The sequence below is a fragment of the Culex quinquefasciatus genome, chromosome 2 (assembly GCF_015732765.1).
Source record: "Culex quinquefasciatus strain JHB chromosome 2, VPISU_Cqui_1.0_pri_paternal, whole genome shotgun sequence".
Lineage (NCBI taxonomy): Eukaryota > Metazoa > Arthropoda > Insecta > Diptera > Culicidae > Culex > Culex quinquefasciatus.
In genome coordinates, this window is record NC_051862.1 from 120,362,097 (window position 1) to 120,383,011 (window position 20,915).

Here is a 20,915-nt window from a genome sequence, read left to right on the forward strand (position 1 = left end):
TAGAAATTTGGTGTCAAAGGGACTTTTGTGTAAAATTAGACGCCCGATTTGATGGCGTACTCAGAATTCCGAATAAACGTATTTTCATCGAAAAAACACTAAAAAGTTTTAAAATTCTCCCATTTTCCGTTACTCGACTGTAAAAAATTTTGGAACATGTCATTTTATGGGAAATTTAATGTACTTTTCGAATCTACATTGTCCCAGAAGGGTCATTTTTTCATTTAGAACAAAATTTTTCATTTTAAAATTTCGTGTTTTTTCTAACTTTGCAGCGTTATTTTTTAGAGTGTAACAATGTTCTACAAAGTTGTAGAGCAGACAATTACAAAAATTTTGATATATAGACATAAGGGGTTTGCTTATAAACATCACGAGTTATCGCGATTTTACGAAAAAAAGTTTTGAAAAAGTTACTTTTTGCGTTTCTCTTTGTTTCGTCGTCCGTGTCTGTCGCGGGTGACCATGAATAGCCATGATCGATGACGACCAACTTTTTCAAAACTTTTTTTCGTAAAATCGCGATAACTCGTGATGTTTATAAGCAAACCCCTTATGTCTATATATCAAAATTTTTGTAATTGTCTGCTCTACAACTTTGTAGAACATTGTTACACTCTAAAAAATAACCCTGCAAAGTTAGAAAAAACACGAAATTTTAAAATGAAAAATGTTGTTCTAAATGAAAAAATGACCCTTCTGGGACAATGTAGATTCGAAAAGTACATTAAATTTCCCATAAAATGACATGTTCCAAAATTTTTACAGTCGAGTAACGGAAAATGGGAGAATTTTAAAACTTTTTAGTGTTTTTTCGATGAAAATACGTTTATTCGGAATTCGAGTACGCCATCAAATCGGGCGTCTAATTTTACACAAAAGTCCCTTTGACACCAAATTTCTATCTCATCACCGTTTCAGGCTGCAAATTATTGAAAAACACCTCTTTTTTCACATGTTCAAAAATGGAAGGGGTCGTACCGCCCCTCCGTCACGAGATATCAAAAAACGGACCTCGGATTTGTGGCCAGGGACAAAAGTTACCCCTTAGGACAAAGTTTCACGCAAATCGAAGAGGGGTCGGGGCAACTGCTGTGTGAGTTGGCGGAGAATTACCCCTATGTGGTTGAAGCCTTCCTCACTTTTTACCAACAATGGGTAATATGAGTGGTTTGGACACATATTTCAGCTATTTTTTTAGGTCCAGAAAAATAAGTACACAGATATAACTTAAGTTGTCATAACTCGAGACAGGGTTGCCTGATTTTCAATTATGTGGACTCGTTGGAAAGGTCTTTTGATTACCTAACCAACGATGGGTCGGATGATGGTTCCGGACATCGTTTACATACATTTAAATGAGATCCGGCTTCAAAAAAGTACATAAATATCACTTAAGTGGTCATAACTCGAGACAGGGTTGCCAGATCTTCAATTACATGGACTCGTTGGAAAGGTCTTTTGATTACCTAACCGATGATGGGTCGGATGATGGATCAGGACATCGTTTACATACATTTAAATGAGATCCGGCTTCAAAAAAGTACATAAATATCACTTAAGTGGTCATAACTAGAGACAGGGTTGCCAGATTTTCAATTATATGGACTCGTTGGAAAGGTCTCTCGATTACGTAACCAATGATGGGTCGGATGATGGTTTCGAACATCGTTTACATACATTTAAGTGAGATCCGGCTTCAAAAAAGTACATTAATATCACTTAAGTGGTCATAACTCAAGACAGGGTTGCCAGATCTTCAATTATATGGACTCGTTGGAAAGGTCTTTCGATTACGTAACCAATGATGGGTCGGATGATGGTTTCGGACATCGTTTACATACATTTAACTGAGATCCGGCTTCAAAAAAGTACATAAATATCACTTAAGTGGTCATAACTCGAGACAGGGTTGCCAGATCTTCAATTATATGGACTCGTTGGAAAGGTCTTTTGATTACCTAACCAATGATGGGTCGGATGATGGATCAGGACATCGTTTACATGCATTTAAGTGTGATTCGGCTTCAAAAATGTACATAAATATCACTTAAGTGGTCATAACTCGAGACAGGGTTGCCAGATTTTCAATTATATGGACTCGTTGGAAAGGTCTCTCGATTACGTAACCAATGATGGGTCGGATGATGGTTTCGAACATCGTTTACATACATTTAAGTGAGATCCGGCTTCAAAAAAGTACATAAATATCACTTAAGTGGTCATAACTCGAGACAGGGTTGCCAGATCTTCAATTATATGGACTAGTTGGAAAGGTCTTTTAATTACCTAACCAACGATGGGTTGGATGATGGATCCGGACATCGTTTACATGCATATAATTGAGATCCGGATATATGTGAAAACACATTTTAATACATAACTTTTTAACTTCTTATCGAAACTTCAAACAATTCAATAGCGATGTATGGGACCCTAAACCAAGTCGAATGCAACTGGTTCGATCAAAATCGGTTCAGCCAGTGCTGAGAAAACTTGGCAAGATTTTTGAACACATACATACATACACACACACACACATACACACACACAGACATTTGTTCAGTTTTCGATTCTGAGTCGATATGTATATATGAAGGTGGGTCTTCGAGCTTTTAATAAAAAGTTCATTTTTAGAGCAGGATTATAGCCTTACCTCAGTGAGGAAGGCAAAACTGATGCTATGTTATTTAAGATTCTTTTTAGAAAACGTTTGGTAGAAATTTATTTATGTCTTAGAAAGTTTTTTTTATTAGGTAAATACATTTAACGATAGAAATATTAACTTTCCATATAATTTCAAAAGTATTTGACAAGGATTTTTTGGAATGGTCTTACAGGATTTTCTTAAAACTTTTTTTTAAATTTTACTTATAACTACGAACCGATTGCATGTTTCGAATTGGCATTTGTAAAATTATAGCAAAGGAATACACAAATTTGTTAAATTGAAATGGTAAATACCCCAATCTGTGTGATAAGTTTATCCTTAACTGAAGAATACCTCTTCCTTCTCACTAATACCATCATTTAACATTCCATGCACCAATAAAGCTCCGACTTTCAGATATTTTCAAAGAAACCGCTTCCTGTCCTCGGTGCGTTGCATCACGCGGGTGCGACTTTGTGTCGTCCTCCTCCTTCGCAGATAGCAGATCAGAATACATTTTAATAAGAAAATGACGTCCAGCGGAAAATAATGACGAGCGGAGGAGCCAGGCGGAGAATTGCTTGCGGTCGGTTCGCCGCCACCGTAAGTAGCTTATGGAATTGCAAATGAGACTGAGCGCTGCAATGCCGGCTTTGAACCACCCTCAGTTGAAGTGAGGGGGGAAAGGGGACACAATAAAGAACTATGTTTCATTATGCTGCTCGCGCTGGCGGGGGCCAAAGTTCGCCACCGTGCCGTAGCCATTTCTTGCGGGTGGGCCTCACGACGAAAGATTCTAGCAAAAAAAAAAGAGAATAGACCAAGAAAAAAATCAACCAATTAATTTGGCATAAGTCTTTGTCAAACAGTAAGGGTTCTACTGTAGCCAACTTGAACAGTTGCAATGGTGAAGCTCTTGAAGCTGCACAGAAAAAAAAAATCATGGTAATATTACATCTGGGAAGGGGTACATCTTTTATGTCAGAAAAAAGGTGTAATTTTACATCTGGAAATGTGTAATTTTACCACTTTTCTGTTGTAATGTCATTTTTTCAGTCTAAATTGAGGTAAAATTATATCATAAAAGAGGTAATATTCAACCTTCCAAAATTAAAGCTTCCAAATTTACATTATTTTTTTCTGTGTGGTTGCCACTTGTACCCACAGAAATAGATATACTTGACATCAGGTATCGCACCACACACCCTGAAGTGAAATGATAGTGGAAAAGAAGAAGCAGAGGTGAAGCTCCCTCTCGAAACAAACAGCAGATGACAGAGATCGGCGGTCGTGAACTCTCTATCCTGGTTGGTTGGCGGGTTGGAGGGAGCGTGGGAGATTGGACGCCTAATGGCAAGGTAAACATTCTTCAGGATGGTTGATTTCGAGTGTGGCAAAGGATCAAGTTCGGTTCAAGTGTGACTGTTGTTGCCTTCGGAGGTGTCCGTCTGCTCATCGAAAAATACTTTTGAGGTGTTTTGTTTGGTCAGCTGGGAAAATTGTTGTATTTTGATTAAAGATTGTTCTTGAGCTGATCTCTCATTTGAAATTGTTTTCTTTTCTAGCAAAAAACGAAACTATTGGCACGACGCCCCCCGGGGCATGGCCTTCCTCTAACGTGGGATTTCTGCTCCAGCGCCTCTGATGAGACAGGAGAAACCGGGACCGACGTTTTACTTCACCATCCGATAGAAGCTCAGTGGATAAGGCGGGAATCGAACCCGCGTCTCATAGCATCATCGGGATCGGCAGCCGAAGCCGCTACCCCTGCGCCACGAGACCTAGACGAATGACGAATACAAACTTGAATAAAATAGTAAATTCGTCCTATCCCATATTTGCAAAAGTTTTGTGCTTCTACTATACTTGTTACACGTAATAAAACTTGCTCAAGCGCCTTTTAGGAAAAACTTTAAATTTAAGTTGTTCATTTTCAACAACCATTTTATAGAAAATAAAGAACGAAAGTCCAGACTCAATTATCCTAGGCCTCGATTATCCAATGTTTCGATTATCCGAAGTTCGATTATCCGAAGGTTTGTATGAAACTTCGGATAATCAAATCATGATCAATTTTTTTTTTGTTGTAACATCAAATTTAACTTCTACTACCCCATTTGAGTCAAATTTGATAAGTTGATTGCCTATTATGTAACAATATGCATTTTTATTTCAATATTTCCGCCATCCTGGATATTGGCCGCCATTCTGGATTTATTTTTTCCAAATCAGTTTACCGTAATTAAGGGGTCATATTTAAGGTCAGCAATTATACATTTGATAGCGAAAAAAATAAATTCGAGAAAACTTGTCAATCACAAACGACGTTGCAAATATTTTCCTAAGTTCATGTGCCCCCTTTCTCAAAAAAACTTTTTTTTTTCAAAAATTTTCATAATTTTCATGGAAATATCTGAAGTCTGAAGTGTTTTTTGTCAATTTGAAATGCATTTGGGTCATTCCTTCCCAAGTGACCACGCGTCCAACATCGACCTTCACCAAATCTGCTCATATTTGGCATGGGGGTTGTTTTTGCCCCAAAAACAAAGAATCCCAAGTTTGGTGACATTTGGTCCACCCCCGCGCCCGTGGCACCCCCCTCTTTTTCTGTGATTTTTGAAAAACCTCATTTTTGAAATACATTTTTCTAAGAGAACCCTTTGTACGAGCACTTACGGGAAAACTGACAATTGCAATCGATTGCTGAGAGTTTTTTACATTAAATTCAATCAAAACCTCAGGGTAAATTGGATATTTCTTGAGATATCACATTTTTAAGTTGGAAAGCCCTGTATTGCATAGCAAATGTTTTACTTAACCATCAATTTTCAACAGTACATTGCGTTAGAGCATAGTAGGCCTTGAAATTTGAAGATTTTTTAAAATTTCGTAGCGGAAGTAAGTGAATGTGAAATCAAATGAAATTGAATTCATGTCTGTATGTATGTATGAATTGTATGTATGTATTTGAACTCCGTCTTGGCAAGACTTGGCGTGGTTCACGGATAAATGAAAATGACAAAAGATTTGATTTTGAGCGCATCAACCGGAATTGCCAAGTATTATGGCCTCAGAAGCTATCCTGTAAATATGAGGCCATTTGGTTAAGGTTTTAAACCTAAATTAGTGAGTCAAATTTTGACCTGAAGAATTTTTGGAGATTTTTAGGCAAAATTTAAAAACATGCCCAAAAAATTAACCTGTATCATGCAGGGATCAATTCCTAGCGCTTTGCGATGTTCTATACAAAGTTTTTCCCCGGAAAATCTTTAAGAAACTTTGATAGCGTTTTGGGAAACTTTGTCGAAGAAGATGTAAGAAGTGAAAATTCCTCATACTAAATAGATTGAAGTTACAATAAAAAGGACCCGCTAAACCTTAACCAATTGAGGTCATATTTACAGGTTAGCTACATACATGAATTCAATTTCATTTGATTTCACATTCACTTACTTCCGCTACGAAATTTTAAAAAATCTTCAAATTTCAAGGCCTACTATGCTCTAACGCAATGTACTGTTGAAAATTGATGGTTAAGTAAAACATTTGCTATGCAATACAGGGCTTTCCAACTTAAAAATGTGATATCTCAAGAAATATCCAATTTACCCTGAGGTTTTGATTGAATTTATGGTAAAAACTCTCAACAATCGATTGCAATTGTCAGTTTTCCCGTAAGTGCTCGTACAAAGGGTTAAAAATGCATTTTAAAATTTAAATCGCAAAATTTTTATATCTGGCAACACTGTACGTAAATTTTGAGTACGCCATTCGATTCTACGTCAAAAAATCTTCAAATTTGCATACCCAAAAGTTGACTTTTTGTAAACTTTTCTCTTAGAAAAATGTATTTCAAAAATGAGGTTTTTCAAAAATCACAGAAAAAGAGGGGGGTGCCACGGGCGCGGGGGTGGACCAAATGTCACCAAACTTGGGATTCTTTGTTTTTGGGGCAAAAACAAACCCCATGCCAAATATGAGCAGATTTGGTGAAGGTCGATGTTGGACGCGTGGTCACTTGGGAAGGAATGACCCATTTTCAAACTGGGGCCTGTTAAAAAAATAATTTTGTAAAATTTAGCTATTCTGAAGTTTTTTTGTCGAGAAATAAACATACATGAACATTTAAAAAGGTATCATCAGATTACCTAAATCAGGCCTGCCCAACGTCCGGCCCGCGACGGCATTTCAAAATAATTCTATGACTGGCCTTTAAGGCTGTTAATGAATATTCGAAAAATAAATTAAGAATCTTTATTTTAAAAAATAAGCTATAGATCAAATTTTTACATATTTTAACTAAAAATTAAATGAAAGAATTTAGATTTTTTAGCTATAGCAATGTTTTTGTTTAAAATTAAAAAAATCTTTATGTTTGAATTAAATTTTTATCATTTCTATATTGATGTTTTCAGGATTAAACTGAAACCTGGGAGAAGAAAATATAATTATCAATTTCGTAAAATTGTGAAACATACGATAAAAAACCTGGATTGTTGAAAGAATAATTCTACTATTGATTTCATACTATTTTGAATGTTTTTACTTAAAATTTTAGTTTTTCTGTTTTGAGGCATGTTATTCAAATTGGTTTTTTAAATAAATGAGTTATCAAAAAATAATGTAGTTTTCAGAAAACTAGAAAATTATTTCAGTAAAAAAATTGTTAGGAAAAAGCTTAAAAAGCAAATTAATTGTACAGATAACAAAGTTCGCAGCAAATATTTTTGAATTATTGAAAAATGTCTCAAAATTAGTCAAGAAATTCAGCCCAAAAAATGTTTTTTAAAATAAGCTTCAATCGTTTGAAGAAATTCGAAGAAGATAGTTGCATAAAAGTGCACAATAACGTAAGAATTGTTATTTTTGTAAAGAAGATTTGAATCCAAATTTCGTTTAAATAAATTATAATGATGCCTGATTGTTTTTTTTTAAATATATTTTTCATTATTAATCAAATAAATCAAAAAAGACATTTAAAAAAATATCTTATTATCCAAATAAATTAATCTTATTTGCAACACTTGTTTTTTTTTTTTGCTAATTTTAAAAGGATCTGATGAAAATAATGTTAAGATTTTTTTTACATTTTGAACTATTATCAAACATTAGTTCCGGCCCGCCACTGCTTTAGAAAAATCAGAACCGGCCCGCAGGGCCAAAAGGTTGGGCACCCCTGACCTGAATTAAAAAAATACATCATAAATGAATATATTTATTTTTACTTTTTTCTATCCAAACATTTTAAACCATTTTTAAACTCAGAAAAATCTCCTTCAACCTCACTTTCTATGTTCCAATGAACTCCGTCCATTAATCATCCCGAAAACCATGGTTGACACGCTCGCTCATACACAAACACGTGAATAAATTAAACATTGTAAATTATGGAAAACTGTCACATCACACACACGTGGAAAGAACAAAAAAAAGCAAAGAAAGGATTTTCCCGCTGCTGGCTTGGCGCTTCCCAGCCAATGCCGACTAGATGGCAAGATGGTGTTGTGTTGCTCTGCCTAAAGGCTTGACTGGCACACGACCAGGCTGTTTAGTGGTGTACATCTGCGAAAAATGGCCCAGCAATTAATATTTGTATCTCGGGGATGGTCTTTAAAAATCAGGGATGATCAATTTTTTTTTTGTAAGTTAAAACTCAAGTTTTCCTTATTCTTCTCAATTCTAAAAAAAACGAAAATTTAATTTTTAAGACAGTTTTGAAAATATTAACGACCAACCAACAAATCATCAAACGCAATTACTTCAAGATGGTTGCAATGGAAAGATAAATAGAAATGCAAAAAATCGTTTGAAAAATTAACCATGCGGCAAAATAAACAATTTTCGAAGGAAACCACACACCAACAACACACGTTTTCCGTTTAAACTCTGCTTAAACATCACGAGAGAGAAAGAGATGATGAAGTGTTGAACAGTTCGCGATGGTTCAAATAATTAACGGGGACCGACCGCAGCGTTTTCCGCACTGAACTGAACTGTCTGGTTGCATTTTCGCGCGTTTTTAATGGTGCTTGGAGATATTTCACACAGCAAAACCCATAACTCACAACTGGCACTGAGGGGCTGTAAGCATGTTTGTTTACCATTTGACTTTTACGGCCCGTTTGAGTTTGTGGTTTTCAACGAGACTCAATTAGCAGTAGCATCAACCGGAAGTGGCATCTCGTACAAGCCACGAGGGGGAGGCGACGGGCCGAAACTGTCCACGCTGGGTAAATTAACCATATTTTCTAAAATTTTCTCTCGTTTCTACTTGCAGCTCCGGTGATGGGCAACTTCTCGGACGAGGAAGTGAACGGAAATTCAATCTCGCAGGAAAATTCTATCGAATATCCGCTGCAACGAGATGAAGTTCAGACGGCCAACAAGGGCGAGCGGAACCACGTGACACAGAGTAAGTGTAGCGAGATGACTCGTTTTGGGGGTGCTCTTTGATGTTTGAAAGATGAAAAACTTTTTTTCTTGGAAGAATACGAACAAAAATAAAGACAACTGGAGACTTGAAATATCACAAAGATTTAAAATAGTATTGAAGACATGTTTAATTGAAAAAGACAAAAAGACAAAAAGTCAAAAAGACAAAAAGACAAAAAGACAAAAAGACAAAAAGACAAAAAGACAAAAAGACAAAAAGACAAAAAGACAAAAAGACAAAAAGACAAAAAGACAAAAAGACAAAAAGACAAAAAGACAAAAAGACAAAAAGACAAAAAGACAAAAAGACAAAAAGACAAAAAGACAAAAAGACAAAAAGACAAAAAGACAAAAAGACAAAAAGACAAAAAGACAAAAAGACAAAAAGACAAAAAGACAAAAAGACAAAAAGACAAAAAGACAAAAAGACAAAAAGACAAAAAGACAAAAAGACAAAAAGACAAAAAGACAAAAAGACAAAAAGACAAAAAGACAAAAAGACAAAAAGACAAAAAGACAAAAAGACAAAAAGACAAAAAGACAAAAAGACAAAAAGACAAAAAGACAAAAAGACAAAAAGACAAAAAGACAAAAAGACAAAAAGACAAAAAGACAAAAAGACAAAAAGACAAAAAGACAAAAAGACAAAAAGACAAAAAGACAAAAAGACAAAAAGACAAAAAGACAAAAAGACAAAAAGACAAAAAGACAAAAAGACAAAAAGACAAAAAGACAAAAAGACAAAAAGACAAAAAGACAAAAAGACAAAAAGACAAAAAGACAAAAAGACAAAAAGACAAAAAGACAAAAAGACAAAAAGACAAAAAGACAAAAAGACAAAAAGACAAAAAGACAAAAAGACAAAAAGACAAAAAGACAAAAAGACAAAAAGACAAAAAGACAAAAAGACAAAAAGACAAAAAGACAAAAAGACAAAAAGACAAAAAGACAAAAAGACAAAAAGACAAAAAGACAAAAAGACAAAAAGACAAAAAGACAAAAAGACAAAAAGACAAAAAGACAAAAAGACAAAAAGACAAAAAGACAAAAACGACACAAACGACACAAACGACAAAAACGACACAAACGACAAAAACGACACAAACGACAAAAACGACACAAACGACAAAAACGACAAAAACGACAAAAACGACAAAAACGACAAAAACGACAAAAACGACAAAAACGACAAAAACGACAAAAACGACAAAAACGACAAAAACGACAAAAAAGAAACAAACGTTTGAATCTTTTAAATCTTTTGAATCTTTTGAATCTTTTGAATCTTTTGAATCTTTTGAATCTTTTGAATCTTTTGAATCTTTTGAATCTTTTGAATCTTTTGAATCTTTTGAATCTTTTGAATCTTTTGAATCTTTTGAATCTTTTGAATCTTTTGAATCTTTTGAATCTTTTGAATCTTTTGAATATTTTGAATCTTTTGAATCTTTTGAATCTTTTGAATCTTTTGAATCTATTGAATCTTTTGAATCTTTTGAATCTTTTGAATCTTTTGAATCTTTTGAATCTTTTGAATCTTTTGAATCTTTTGAATCTTTTGAATCTTTTGAATCTTTTGAATCTTTTGAATCTTTTGAATCTTTTGAATCTTTTGAATCTTTTGAATCTTTTGAATCTTTTGAATCTTTTGAATCTTTCGAATCTTTTGAATCTCTTGAATCTTTTGAATCTTTTGAATCACCCTTATGGCCCCAAGTTTATTAGCATAACTTAAGCCAGTACAGTTCCTGCTCTTTCACAGCAACACTTTCATCAATCAAATATTCACCGCCTGGATGACTAAATATTGACAGTATAATAATTGCAATTTAACTATCCCTTTTGAAGTCATTGGCCGCAAAGTGGGTCCCCGGAGAGTTGGCCCTGGCGTTCTGCTGGCCAGAGTCAGTGCTCTCTGTCCGGTAGTCTGGACGGCGCAAAGATCAAATATCTTACACTAATTTGCATTTATTATGCACATCATCAATTATTCAAATTATCACATACTTTGCACTTCGCCAACCCCGGAACGAGAAGATCGAACTGCAGTCTAAAACTATGTGCAAAATGTGCAGGTTGGTCAACCTGTTTCCAGGAACAGGGATAGCTTGCCCTCTCTATAGTTGATGAACGATTCATTAAAGCCTTAGGAGGGACATGATGCAAGCTCATCGTTCCTGAGAGCAACAGAACGTAACATGAGAGGGCAGCGCAGTAAACATTTCCAATCAATAATGAAACGAAACCCGGCTTCAACCTTCCTGAAGTTGGCAGGAGGTGCTTGTTGGATGAAAAATATGCATTGGATGATATTTAAAACTATCATGCACCTGACTCGTTGGCATAACTCCAACAGCAAAAGGAGGAGCAAAATTCCCCCGTCCGACATAAGCTGCTTGTTGTCACTTCAAGTGCGAGAATCTGCCTTCCGTTCCGGGCACGGAGGGAAACGGTTTCACTTATTTTGCCTGCTAAGTATTCATCGATATTAACGGTTATTAGCAATTTAAATTAATCTCAATCACGCTCCAACCCGGTCGATCCCATCAAGAATAACCGTTGTCTTCCCTTTTCTCCGTACCCATTCTTGCAGTAATTTCGCCGAAGCCGATCGATCAGGAACCGGAGCCGCACTTTGTCGGTGTCATCATCGCCGTGCTGACCACCATCATCCTGCTGCTGATCGCCATCATCATGTTCATCGTGGCGCGGAACAAGCGAACGCGGACGGCGGCGGTGCTGGACGCGTTGCAGCACAATCTGCATACCGACAGTCTGGGCATCGACAAGCGGCTCAACAGTAACTTTAAGGTGAGTTTGAAGGTGATTTTGTGAGAAATATGCTGGACTTGTTTGACGCGTGACGAAGACACAGTTTGACAATATTATTAAATAATGATTGAAAAATTGACCAAACAACCATTAATCAGCCAAACTAAGTTCTTAACAACTTTGAAATCTAATTAGGCCGTTGCAAATATTTTTTGAAGTTTATGTCCCTCGACTCTGAACATAAACTTTGAAAAATATTAGCAACTGCCTTAAAAAAATGGTATACTCCTTATTGTTTGAGGAAGTATTTTTTAAATCGCGTTTCATTTTACAATTTGATTTAATATTTTGGGGAACTATTTCAAAACAGTTAGATTAGATAAAATTAAATTAGATTAGATTAGACTAGATTAGATTATATTAGATTAGATTAGATTAGATTAGATTAGATTAGATTAGATTAGATTAGATTAGATTAGATTAGATTAGATTAGATTAGATTAGATTAGATTAGATTAGATTAGATTAGATTAGATTAGATTAGATTAGATTAGATTAGATTAGATTAGATTAGATTAGATTAGATTAGATTAGATTAGATTAGATTAGATTAGATTAGATTAGATTAGATTAGATTAGATTAGATTAGATTAGATTAGATTAGATTAGATTAGATTAGATTAGATTAGATTAAATTAGATGACAGTAGACTACATGAGATTAGATTAAATTTGATTAATTTTGCTAGATTTAGATTATACTACCTTGAATAAAACTAGATTATTTTAGGGTAGATTTGATTTAATTTTATTAGGCACAATATTTCTTCAAGTGTTAAATGGTTGAAAACAAGTCCACAACAAGTCCTTCCATGCGAAAAACACAATAAACAAACCATCTGCATCGCATCAGTCTACTTTTCCTCAAATAAGATGATGCATTGCTTCACATAACTCATCATCAACTAATCAGCCAGCAGTGTTCGAGAACAGCCCAAGTCTTCACAGGTCAACCGTCATTATCTGCCATAAATCGTGCCGTTTCCGCAAAACGGCACCGACGAGACGTCTCTATTGAAACATCGACGTTGTGGCCAATAGTGACAGGTTTAGTGCCGCGCGGAAGGGTTCTGTCAGTGAACAGGACTGCGGCGACGATCGCAGGTTGGGCTTTGCGATGTAAATCTCTGGAAGGAGTTTTTTTTGCTTTTCTAACAGTTTATCCCACGCAATATCATTGCTAGGGTGAGGAGATGCTGATTGGGATTAATAATCTCTTTTGAATCTCGTTTGAATCTCTTTTGAATCTCTTTTCAATCTATTTTGAGTCTTTTTTGAGTTTTGAATCTGCTTTTTGAGCTTTTATGCTTTTTGATCATTTCCAATTCTGCATTTAGTAAAACTGTCTATCAACTGTTATTCTATGCTCAACTACCCTAACTAAAAATGGGTCACCATGCCTCTCTTTTCTTCATTCCCTGGTAACCGCGCGGGAGTGAAGTGAGTGCGAAATGCAGCGTAAATCATCTCAAATGTGCGCTCGCGAGCCAAACGAGCGTCATAATGAGTTTACCCTTTGATGTTTGTTGCGTTCTCGTGAGAGCAAAGGCTGCCAGTCCAACTGCTCTGACACCCTGCCCTGATATGCCTGCTGCAGAAGTAGCAGTTTCGTTCTCATTTCCTGCGTGCGTGGGTAGACTTCAGCTTTTTGATCAGGGCTGGCACATTTAAGTAGGTGCGTTTTAAGTGGGAGGGGGGAGGTTCGAACGAGTTTGTCAGCAATCGATTTCCCCGCTTTGCCAACAGTTTTGGGATGTGCTAAACGAACGTTGACGTTGACTTTGCCAGACAGACAGAACTGGCCCGATAGGCTAAACCACGGAATCATAATTTAGATAAAACAACGTTAATTCCGTACGTTGCATCGAGCTCTGCTCTCTGTAACTGAAGAAGATCGACAGCTGCCTGTCCGTCCTTCGAAACCTGACTATCAACATAGAACTCAGAACCTGACGGACGAGATGTCGAACCTGAACCTGGATACATCCAGCCAATCATCGTTATCGACATAAACGAACATAATCTGGTTTGTGGTTTTTGCTGCCCAGAGTCGTCGTCCTCCTCCTCATCATTTGACTAACTTTGACTCATCTTCCTCCTCTCTCTCCTTCCTTCTATCTGTTTCACAGGTCTCGATAGATGATAATGAGTCGATTGATAAGAGCAGCCTGTACCATGAGCCGTTCAACGTCAACATGTACACTAGCGCCGCCAGCGGGTGCTCCATGAACGACATGCAGCGGCATCACATTACGCCCGACTATACAGGTGAGTCTTTCAGCTTGGAAACATACCTAGTTGGGTTTTGCTCGAAGGGATTTGGTTCGAAATTGTTACAGGATGATGGGTTGTGTAATGAAAAGCAAACAAAATTGATAACAACTATCCGTGGACCATGGTTCATAAGTAAAACCAACAAAGTAACAATAATTACTAAAGGCCGCTGACGTTTTTTTATAATCATTTGAAGGGGTTATATACATGTAAAAAATCACAAAGGTGCATATTACAGAAAATTTATTGAATCCAGTATAAAGATGATTTTCAATCACTCCTGAAAGTTTAATGAAGATATTACACGATTAAACTGAGTTAGAGACGATTTTTAAGCTCAACACTTTGCCTTGCGTAAAGCAGACCGTCAAAATTTCTGAGCATTTTTCTCGAAACACCGAGTTGATTTACGGGTGCAACGATATCTCAAGATGAGATGGACCAAATTGGCTGAAAATCGGGGTGTAGACTCTCAAGACAAATCCCGTGTGCATGACGAAGCACGATTTTGAAATTTTGCTTTTTTTTAAATACAAAAATCAAAAACTGACGATTTATTATATGAAAAACACAAAAAGTTTTTTGGAAATCGGCCTTTGTCATGCACACAGGATCGGTTTAACGAGTCTTCACCAACATTTTGAGCCGATTTGTTGAAGGCAGCGTTGAGATATCATGGCACCCGTTTTTTTTTTTTCAAAATGCTAACTTCAAATATCTATATCTTGCTAATGATGCAACCAAATGTCTTTAAATTTGTTTTGATAATAGATAAAAATGTTTATTTTGATGCCCTGAAATCAGATTTTGAATAAAATTAAGTGTGTGCTCACACCAACCTCTGACTTTTTTGTCGATTTACATTAATGGAAATTAAAGTTAAACCGACTTGAAACAATTTGACCTAAAAACAAATATTTTTTGCAACCATATTTTTTTCGATGAAAACAAATATTTTTTTAAATTTTTTGTCCCTCGACTCTGACCAAAGTAGGGCAAAAAAAATATATACACTGTATAAACACTAGGGTGGGTACGTTTTTCAAAAAAATTCGGATCAAATTTTAGTATGGTTTAGTATTGCCCATAGGGACTTTCATGCCAAATATCAGCTCATTTGGTTGTAAACTGGCTGCGCGCATCAGGGTTAAAGTTTACATGGGAATTACTATGGAAAATTGGAACTTTTTGTTCAAACGCTCCTACAGGTCTGGGGAAATCACGCGCCAACTTCTGGTATGGTCAGGCCTATGGGGAATGGTCTGGAGCATCTGCAAACAATCTGAAGTCTCCGGAATCAACGGTTTTCCCTCAAAAAGCATCAAATTTGCCTTAGCATGCTATGAAAACTTGATGAACACCGCGACGCCATATGTCAGGTAGCTACCACGTGGTTGAAATATTTGCAAAAAAATACAAATTCGCTATGCAAAGATTCTGAATTCGACTAAATAATATCAGACCTCAACATATTTTTCCTTAAAAGCACAACTTATAACCTTTCTTTTGAATTGTGGCGCTCTAAAATTGGTTCAGCCGTTCTGGAGATATGATTTTTTGAAAAATGTGTTTTTTTTTGCGAAAATCGACGAAAAATGCCATTTTTTGGACCACCCTATTTCGGATAGGACCAAAATAATCGCCAAACAAAAAAATACGGGTCTAATTATTTGGGCCAAGGAACCCCCACTCCAAATTTGAGCCAAATCGGAGTACTTTTGATTTGGAGACTTCCCGTTTGACGTGGAATGGCTGTATATATAACATAAAGTTGACATAAAGTAGGCATAAAGAATTATAGCAAATTTCACATTTGTTTAAATTTGAGTCAGGATGCTTCTTCAATTTCAGAATACACAATATCGTTTAGTCAGAGATATTCAAAACAATATTATTTTGATACCAAAATTTCAATATCTTTGTTGAATACTTTCAACTTGCTGAATAAGCTTTTCAAATTTGCTAGTACAAGTTCAATTCAATGTTTTTTTTTGACTCAAAAGTGTACAGTCATCCCACAAATTCTAACTTTTCCTATTTTTTCCTGTCTGTGTTGATTGTATTAGTTTAATTATTTGTTTTTTTTTTTTCGAAACTTATTTTTTATTTCATTTTAATTTGCTAGATTTTTGCCATTTGAAAAAAGGAATCGTTAGCAACATATAGATGTTTTTCTTTCGTTCTCAAAATATTAAAAAGCTAGAGTTTTAACAAAATAATAATTGATTCTTTGTACCTTTTGAAATTTAAACTTATTTGCTTCTAAATTTAAAAATAACCTTGAAGAAGTCAAGTTTACTGATTTTAACCAACATTTTTTTTCATTTCTGTGCTGCTACTGCTTGTTTTTAAGCTAAACTTTGGGCTCCCCAATCAGTAGTAAAAATCACTAGGGTTTGAAAGAAAACTATCATGAAAGGTATCGTGTATACTTTTGTAAAAAGGTGGATCATCCTTTTATTACGTAACAAGGGGACATCTTATACTAACTTTCCCCATCAAAACATTTTAGGTACATTCAAATTCAATGATAAGTTCGTTCCAGCCAAACGTGACTTTTATTTAAAAAAACAGTATTTTTTTGAATTATTCGATGTTAAAAATGATAGCTGAATTTCTTTGAAATTATTGTTTTAATAGATGAAGCTACGGAACGGAATCGACGTAACCCCTTATAATGTGGCCCTCTTGAACCTTGTGGTTTTGTCAACGATTCCACAGGCGTGTTTTGTTCTTTTTGCGACAAGACTACGCCTCCCGGGTCTCCTGAGTGTGAAGGTATGGCACGGGGAGAGGGCACCGAAAACCTATATTTACACTTAGAATTGTTTGCGTCCGCCTCGGGATTCGAACCGGCGACCTCTGGATTGTGAGTCCAGTGCGCGGTCCGATTGATCCACACAGGCAGATGAAGCTACACTTTTGACATTTAATCATTTAAGAAATAAAATTGATTGAACATGACATTGAAATAATTGCTAAAACATCGAAGAAACCAATTTCAAAGGTTTTTAGTGGAAAATTTGTTCAAAGAGTTTGCCGTTTTCCTGTTCAAAATCATTTTCATTGAGGGAATTATTACAATTTGGGAATATTAAAATAACCACATTTATCAATGTTTACGTAATTGTTGAAAGCGCTTTTCGAAGTTTGAATCCATAACAGTTCGTTCACATTACATTTCGTATTTTTCTTATTGTAAAAATGTTATCCCTTTATGCAGTATATTTTACATTTTTAATATAAAGCTACTCTTTCAATTCTAATGAAAATTTTCAAAACAACTTATGAGCCATGGGTTTCATATGCGGACAGGACTTTTTGAAAATTTAATCTAGGATAATTGTATCAATGTATAAAAGCTTCATCGTCATTCCGTGTAATGTGAATCAATTCAAAGATGGATAATCCCACGTGGTACTTTTATCGTTCAGCTCCTGCCTCGTGCGCGCTGTAATTTCATCGGCAACACTTAAGATTATAAAAGACATCCCTCCATCGCCAGCTCCAAAGCTCAACTCAACTTATTCACCGTCAAGTGTGTTTCTAGGTATATCTTTCACATCGCGGTGAATGTGTCACAAGAATCCAACCAACCAGCCACTAATGGACATGGAATATAACCGTATCCTTCAAGGATAACGATGGTGATCTTCGACGTGTGTCGATGTGTGTCACTGGGTTTTGCGAGTGTGTTTGTGAGTGAGGGTGTGAGGAAGCAGTCAACAAACGATGATGATTATGTTACCACGCCACAGCCACTCACACTCGACCCCTTTTTAACATCCCTCCCCTCCTCTTAAGTGGTTGGTACTGTTGAAATGTGATCTTTTTGAATTTGATAAGAGCTATTTAATTTAACTTGCAATATACAACATTAAAAACTTTTCCATAACTTCGCAGCCGGCCTATGACATTAAAATTAAGTTTTTAAAAATGCCTGCTTGATTTCGGAAATCAAGAAAAATGATTAGAAATGTAGTTGTTAAGATAACTTTTAAAAGTTTGTACAAACTTCAACCTGATTTCAACGGGACCAATCGCGCTGCAACATCGTTTGATATTCGCCAGTCACATCAAGCGCCATCATAAACGTTGTTCGCGACGACGACCGTGTCACCCCGGCGCACATTCCACGTGTGCCAGCTGATAACAGCAGGAGCCGCCGTTAGTGTGGGTGTGAGGTGCACACGTGGTAACGAGAGGGAGTGAAGAACCACTCTTCTTTTATGGTGTAGAGTTGAATTGACGGTATTTTTTTTCTTTTCTCAAAAATCCCATTCGGGATCTGACAGGTGCAGTAAAACATGAACGCACGATAATGCAGGTGAACGAGAGAGAAAAAAAAAACAATTTTCAATCACTTTGAGGCATGTTAAGAGGTGGTGAAACGCACGTGGTGTAATAAAAATGTGTCGTAAAATTCGTGAACTTTGAGGTTTTGAGTAAATTGGTTCGGAAAATTAATGGCTGTAAATGGGCCGAAGGTGGAACACTCAAGATTTGATCATTTTCTTCGATAAAATTTAGTGAGAGATTCTCCAAATTCCAAAGAGTCAAAAAAATCGAAATTTTGGGAGACTTTGAAAATTTGAAAATCTTTCATGATTTGAAAGACTCAGACTTTGAAAACTTTCATGACTTTGGAGACTCTCAAACCCTGGTAGATTCAAGACTTAGGAGATTCATGAAACTTGGGAGACTTTTTGAAGTCTTGGGATACTCACAAGTAGGTCTAGTGATTTTTCGCGATTTCGCGGAAACCGCGTAATCCGTGTAATTTGCCCCTGGCCGTGAAATTTTGTAAGCACCGTGAAATGCCGCGAAATTTTAAATATTTCATTGATAAATCGCTTCTCAGTACATATAAGCATTATTTATTTTATTTCAAATTCATTACAAGTTTTTAACAAGCATTTCGGATGTACATAGTTTCCATACTAACCAAATATTGCTTGTCAGATTTAGAACTAAAAAAAAAAAAATAAAAAAAAAAAATAAATAAATAAAAAAAAATTAAAAAAAAAAAAAAAAAAAAAAGATTGTAAAAGAATAGCATTTGCAATGTATAATAATTTTCTACAATTATCAACAGCTTTTATGAGTTTTGCCCTGGATGATGAATAGAGCGAATGCGTAACGTGATTTCTGAATGATTCCACTTTGTTTACATCTACAAATTAGGAAGCTGTTCAAGCACAAGCATGACTTTTTTCTTACTGATAAATTAGCTGTTTTATGTTTACTTATTTGTGTTTCATTTTGGTTAGTTTTTGATATTTTTTGCTGGAAAATTGTGTGTGTGAATCAAATAAAGATTAAGACAGCTTCTGGATGGATATAACCGCATCGACTCCATAAACAATTTTAATTCACAATTTTAAAAAATGACGATCTCGCCTTCAACTTTGTAAAGATTTCTTAACTTCAATTTCAGGTCCTCGAAAGCCAACAAAAAATCATTCTTGAACAAAAAAACTTTTTTTTAAATGATCGATTTTTTTTTTTGTTCGATGCCACTATCCACTGCGACCAGAATTTAGATCTATTGCGGACTTGCAATTCTATTTATAGAATCACAAAGGCTTCTTCTGTTATTAGGCAGATGGGACACGCACACACGCTATTGTTGAGCGAGTGTGTCGAGCGATCCACTGCCGTAACTTCGCCGCCGAAGAGGTTTGAATGTTTTTTCAATCTTCTTTGGCTTTGCCTTTTCCACTCTGTACTGTCCAAATGTATCGCTAGAACCGAAGTGCACATTTTACGTTTACTTATACCCAGCTAGCCCTTAAATTCTGGTTTCTGAAAAACTCGTCCCTTCAAAGCACTTTTTGCGATCGGGCCGTGGAGCTCTGCAGGGCAATTATACAGAGAACAGTTGGTCCTTATACATGTGAAGAGTACAGGGGAAAGGATGTGCCGAGCCATGTGGGTTTGACACCACGACCTTCCGCTCATTAAGCGAAACCTTTAACCATTAGACCACAGGAGCTCGGCTTGATCGATAACAATACTCTCTACTTCTAGCGAACAGTAAATTTGTTCCACTTTGACAGTTCAAAATTGAGGCCGTTTTGCGAACCACTATTCAGCACCCAGGTTTTGCCTAAAATCCATTGAAATACTCGAATTCCTTTATTGACAACCCTGGGAAAACAAATAATGTTTTATATATTGTTAGTTTTAGAACTCTTATTTTACTACTTCTTATCTAATTAAATTTGCTGAATCATAAATTTAACTGACGAAAATTCAAAAAAAAAAATCAAAATAAATCCAATATTTTTTTAAAATAATCATTTGTGTCATCTATCTGCTACCGTAAACTGGTGTAAGATTGATAGTCCGGGGTGACATTGATAGAAATTTGTTTTGGCCACTAATTTGGATACATCCAATATAACAGTCACATTTTTGCATATGTGTTCGATAATAAGGTAGCCCTTAGTGCTAATATACTCCAAATTCTCAAAAATTTTGAGCTATGAATTTGACCGGCATTTGAAAAACCTATCAAAGTCACCACGGACTATCAATGTCACCCCAGTTTACGGTACTAACTTGCAAAACAATTTTCTGTTTATACTCAATTTATAAAAGAGCTCATTCTTTTAATTTATTTTAATCAGTTTTTAGGGTTCCGTGAAATTCCAATGTTTTGTAATTGGCATGCCGCGAAATTTCGATTTTTTTGCCGTGAAAAATTGCTAGCCCTACTCACAAGA

General features: G+C 35.7%; 1 protein-coding gene across 2 annotated transcripts in view; it reads left to right on the top strand.

Moving 5' to 3' along the window:
• The window catches only part of LOC6043622 (discoidin domain-containing receptor tyrosine kinase B), a 473,878-nt gene that overhangs the window by 351,699 nt on the left and 101,264 nt on the right, over positions 1-20,915 (top strand). For both annotated transcript variants that reach the window (XM_038257913.1, XM_038257914.1), the window contains exons 9-11: positions 8,928-9,062; positions 11,676-11,893; positions 14,043-14,181. In XM_038257913.1, coding sequence (XP_038113841.1) covers positions 8,928-9,062; positions 11,676-11,893; positions 14,043-14,181 — 492 coding nt within the window. The remainder of the gene's footprint in view (positions 1-8,927; positions 9,063-11,675; positions 11,894-14,042; positions 14,182-20,915) is intronic.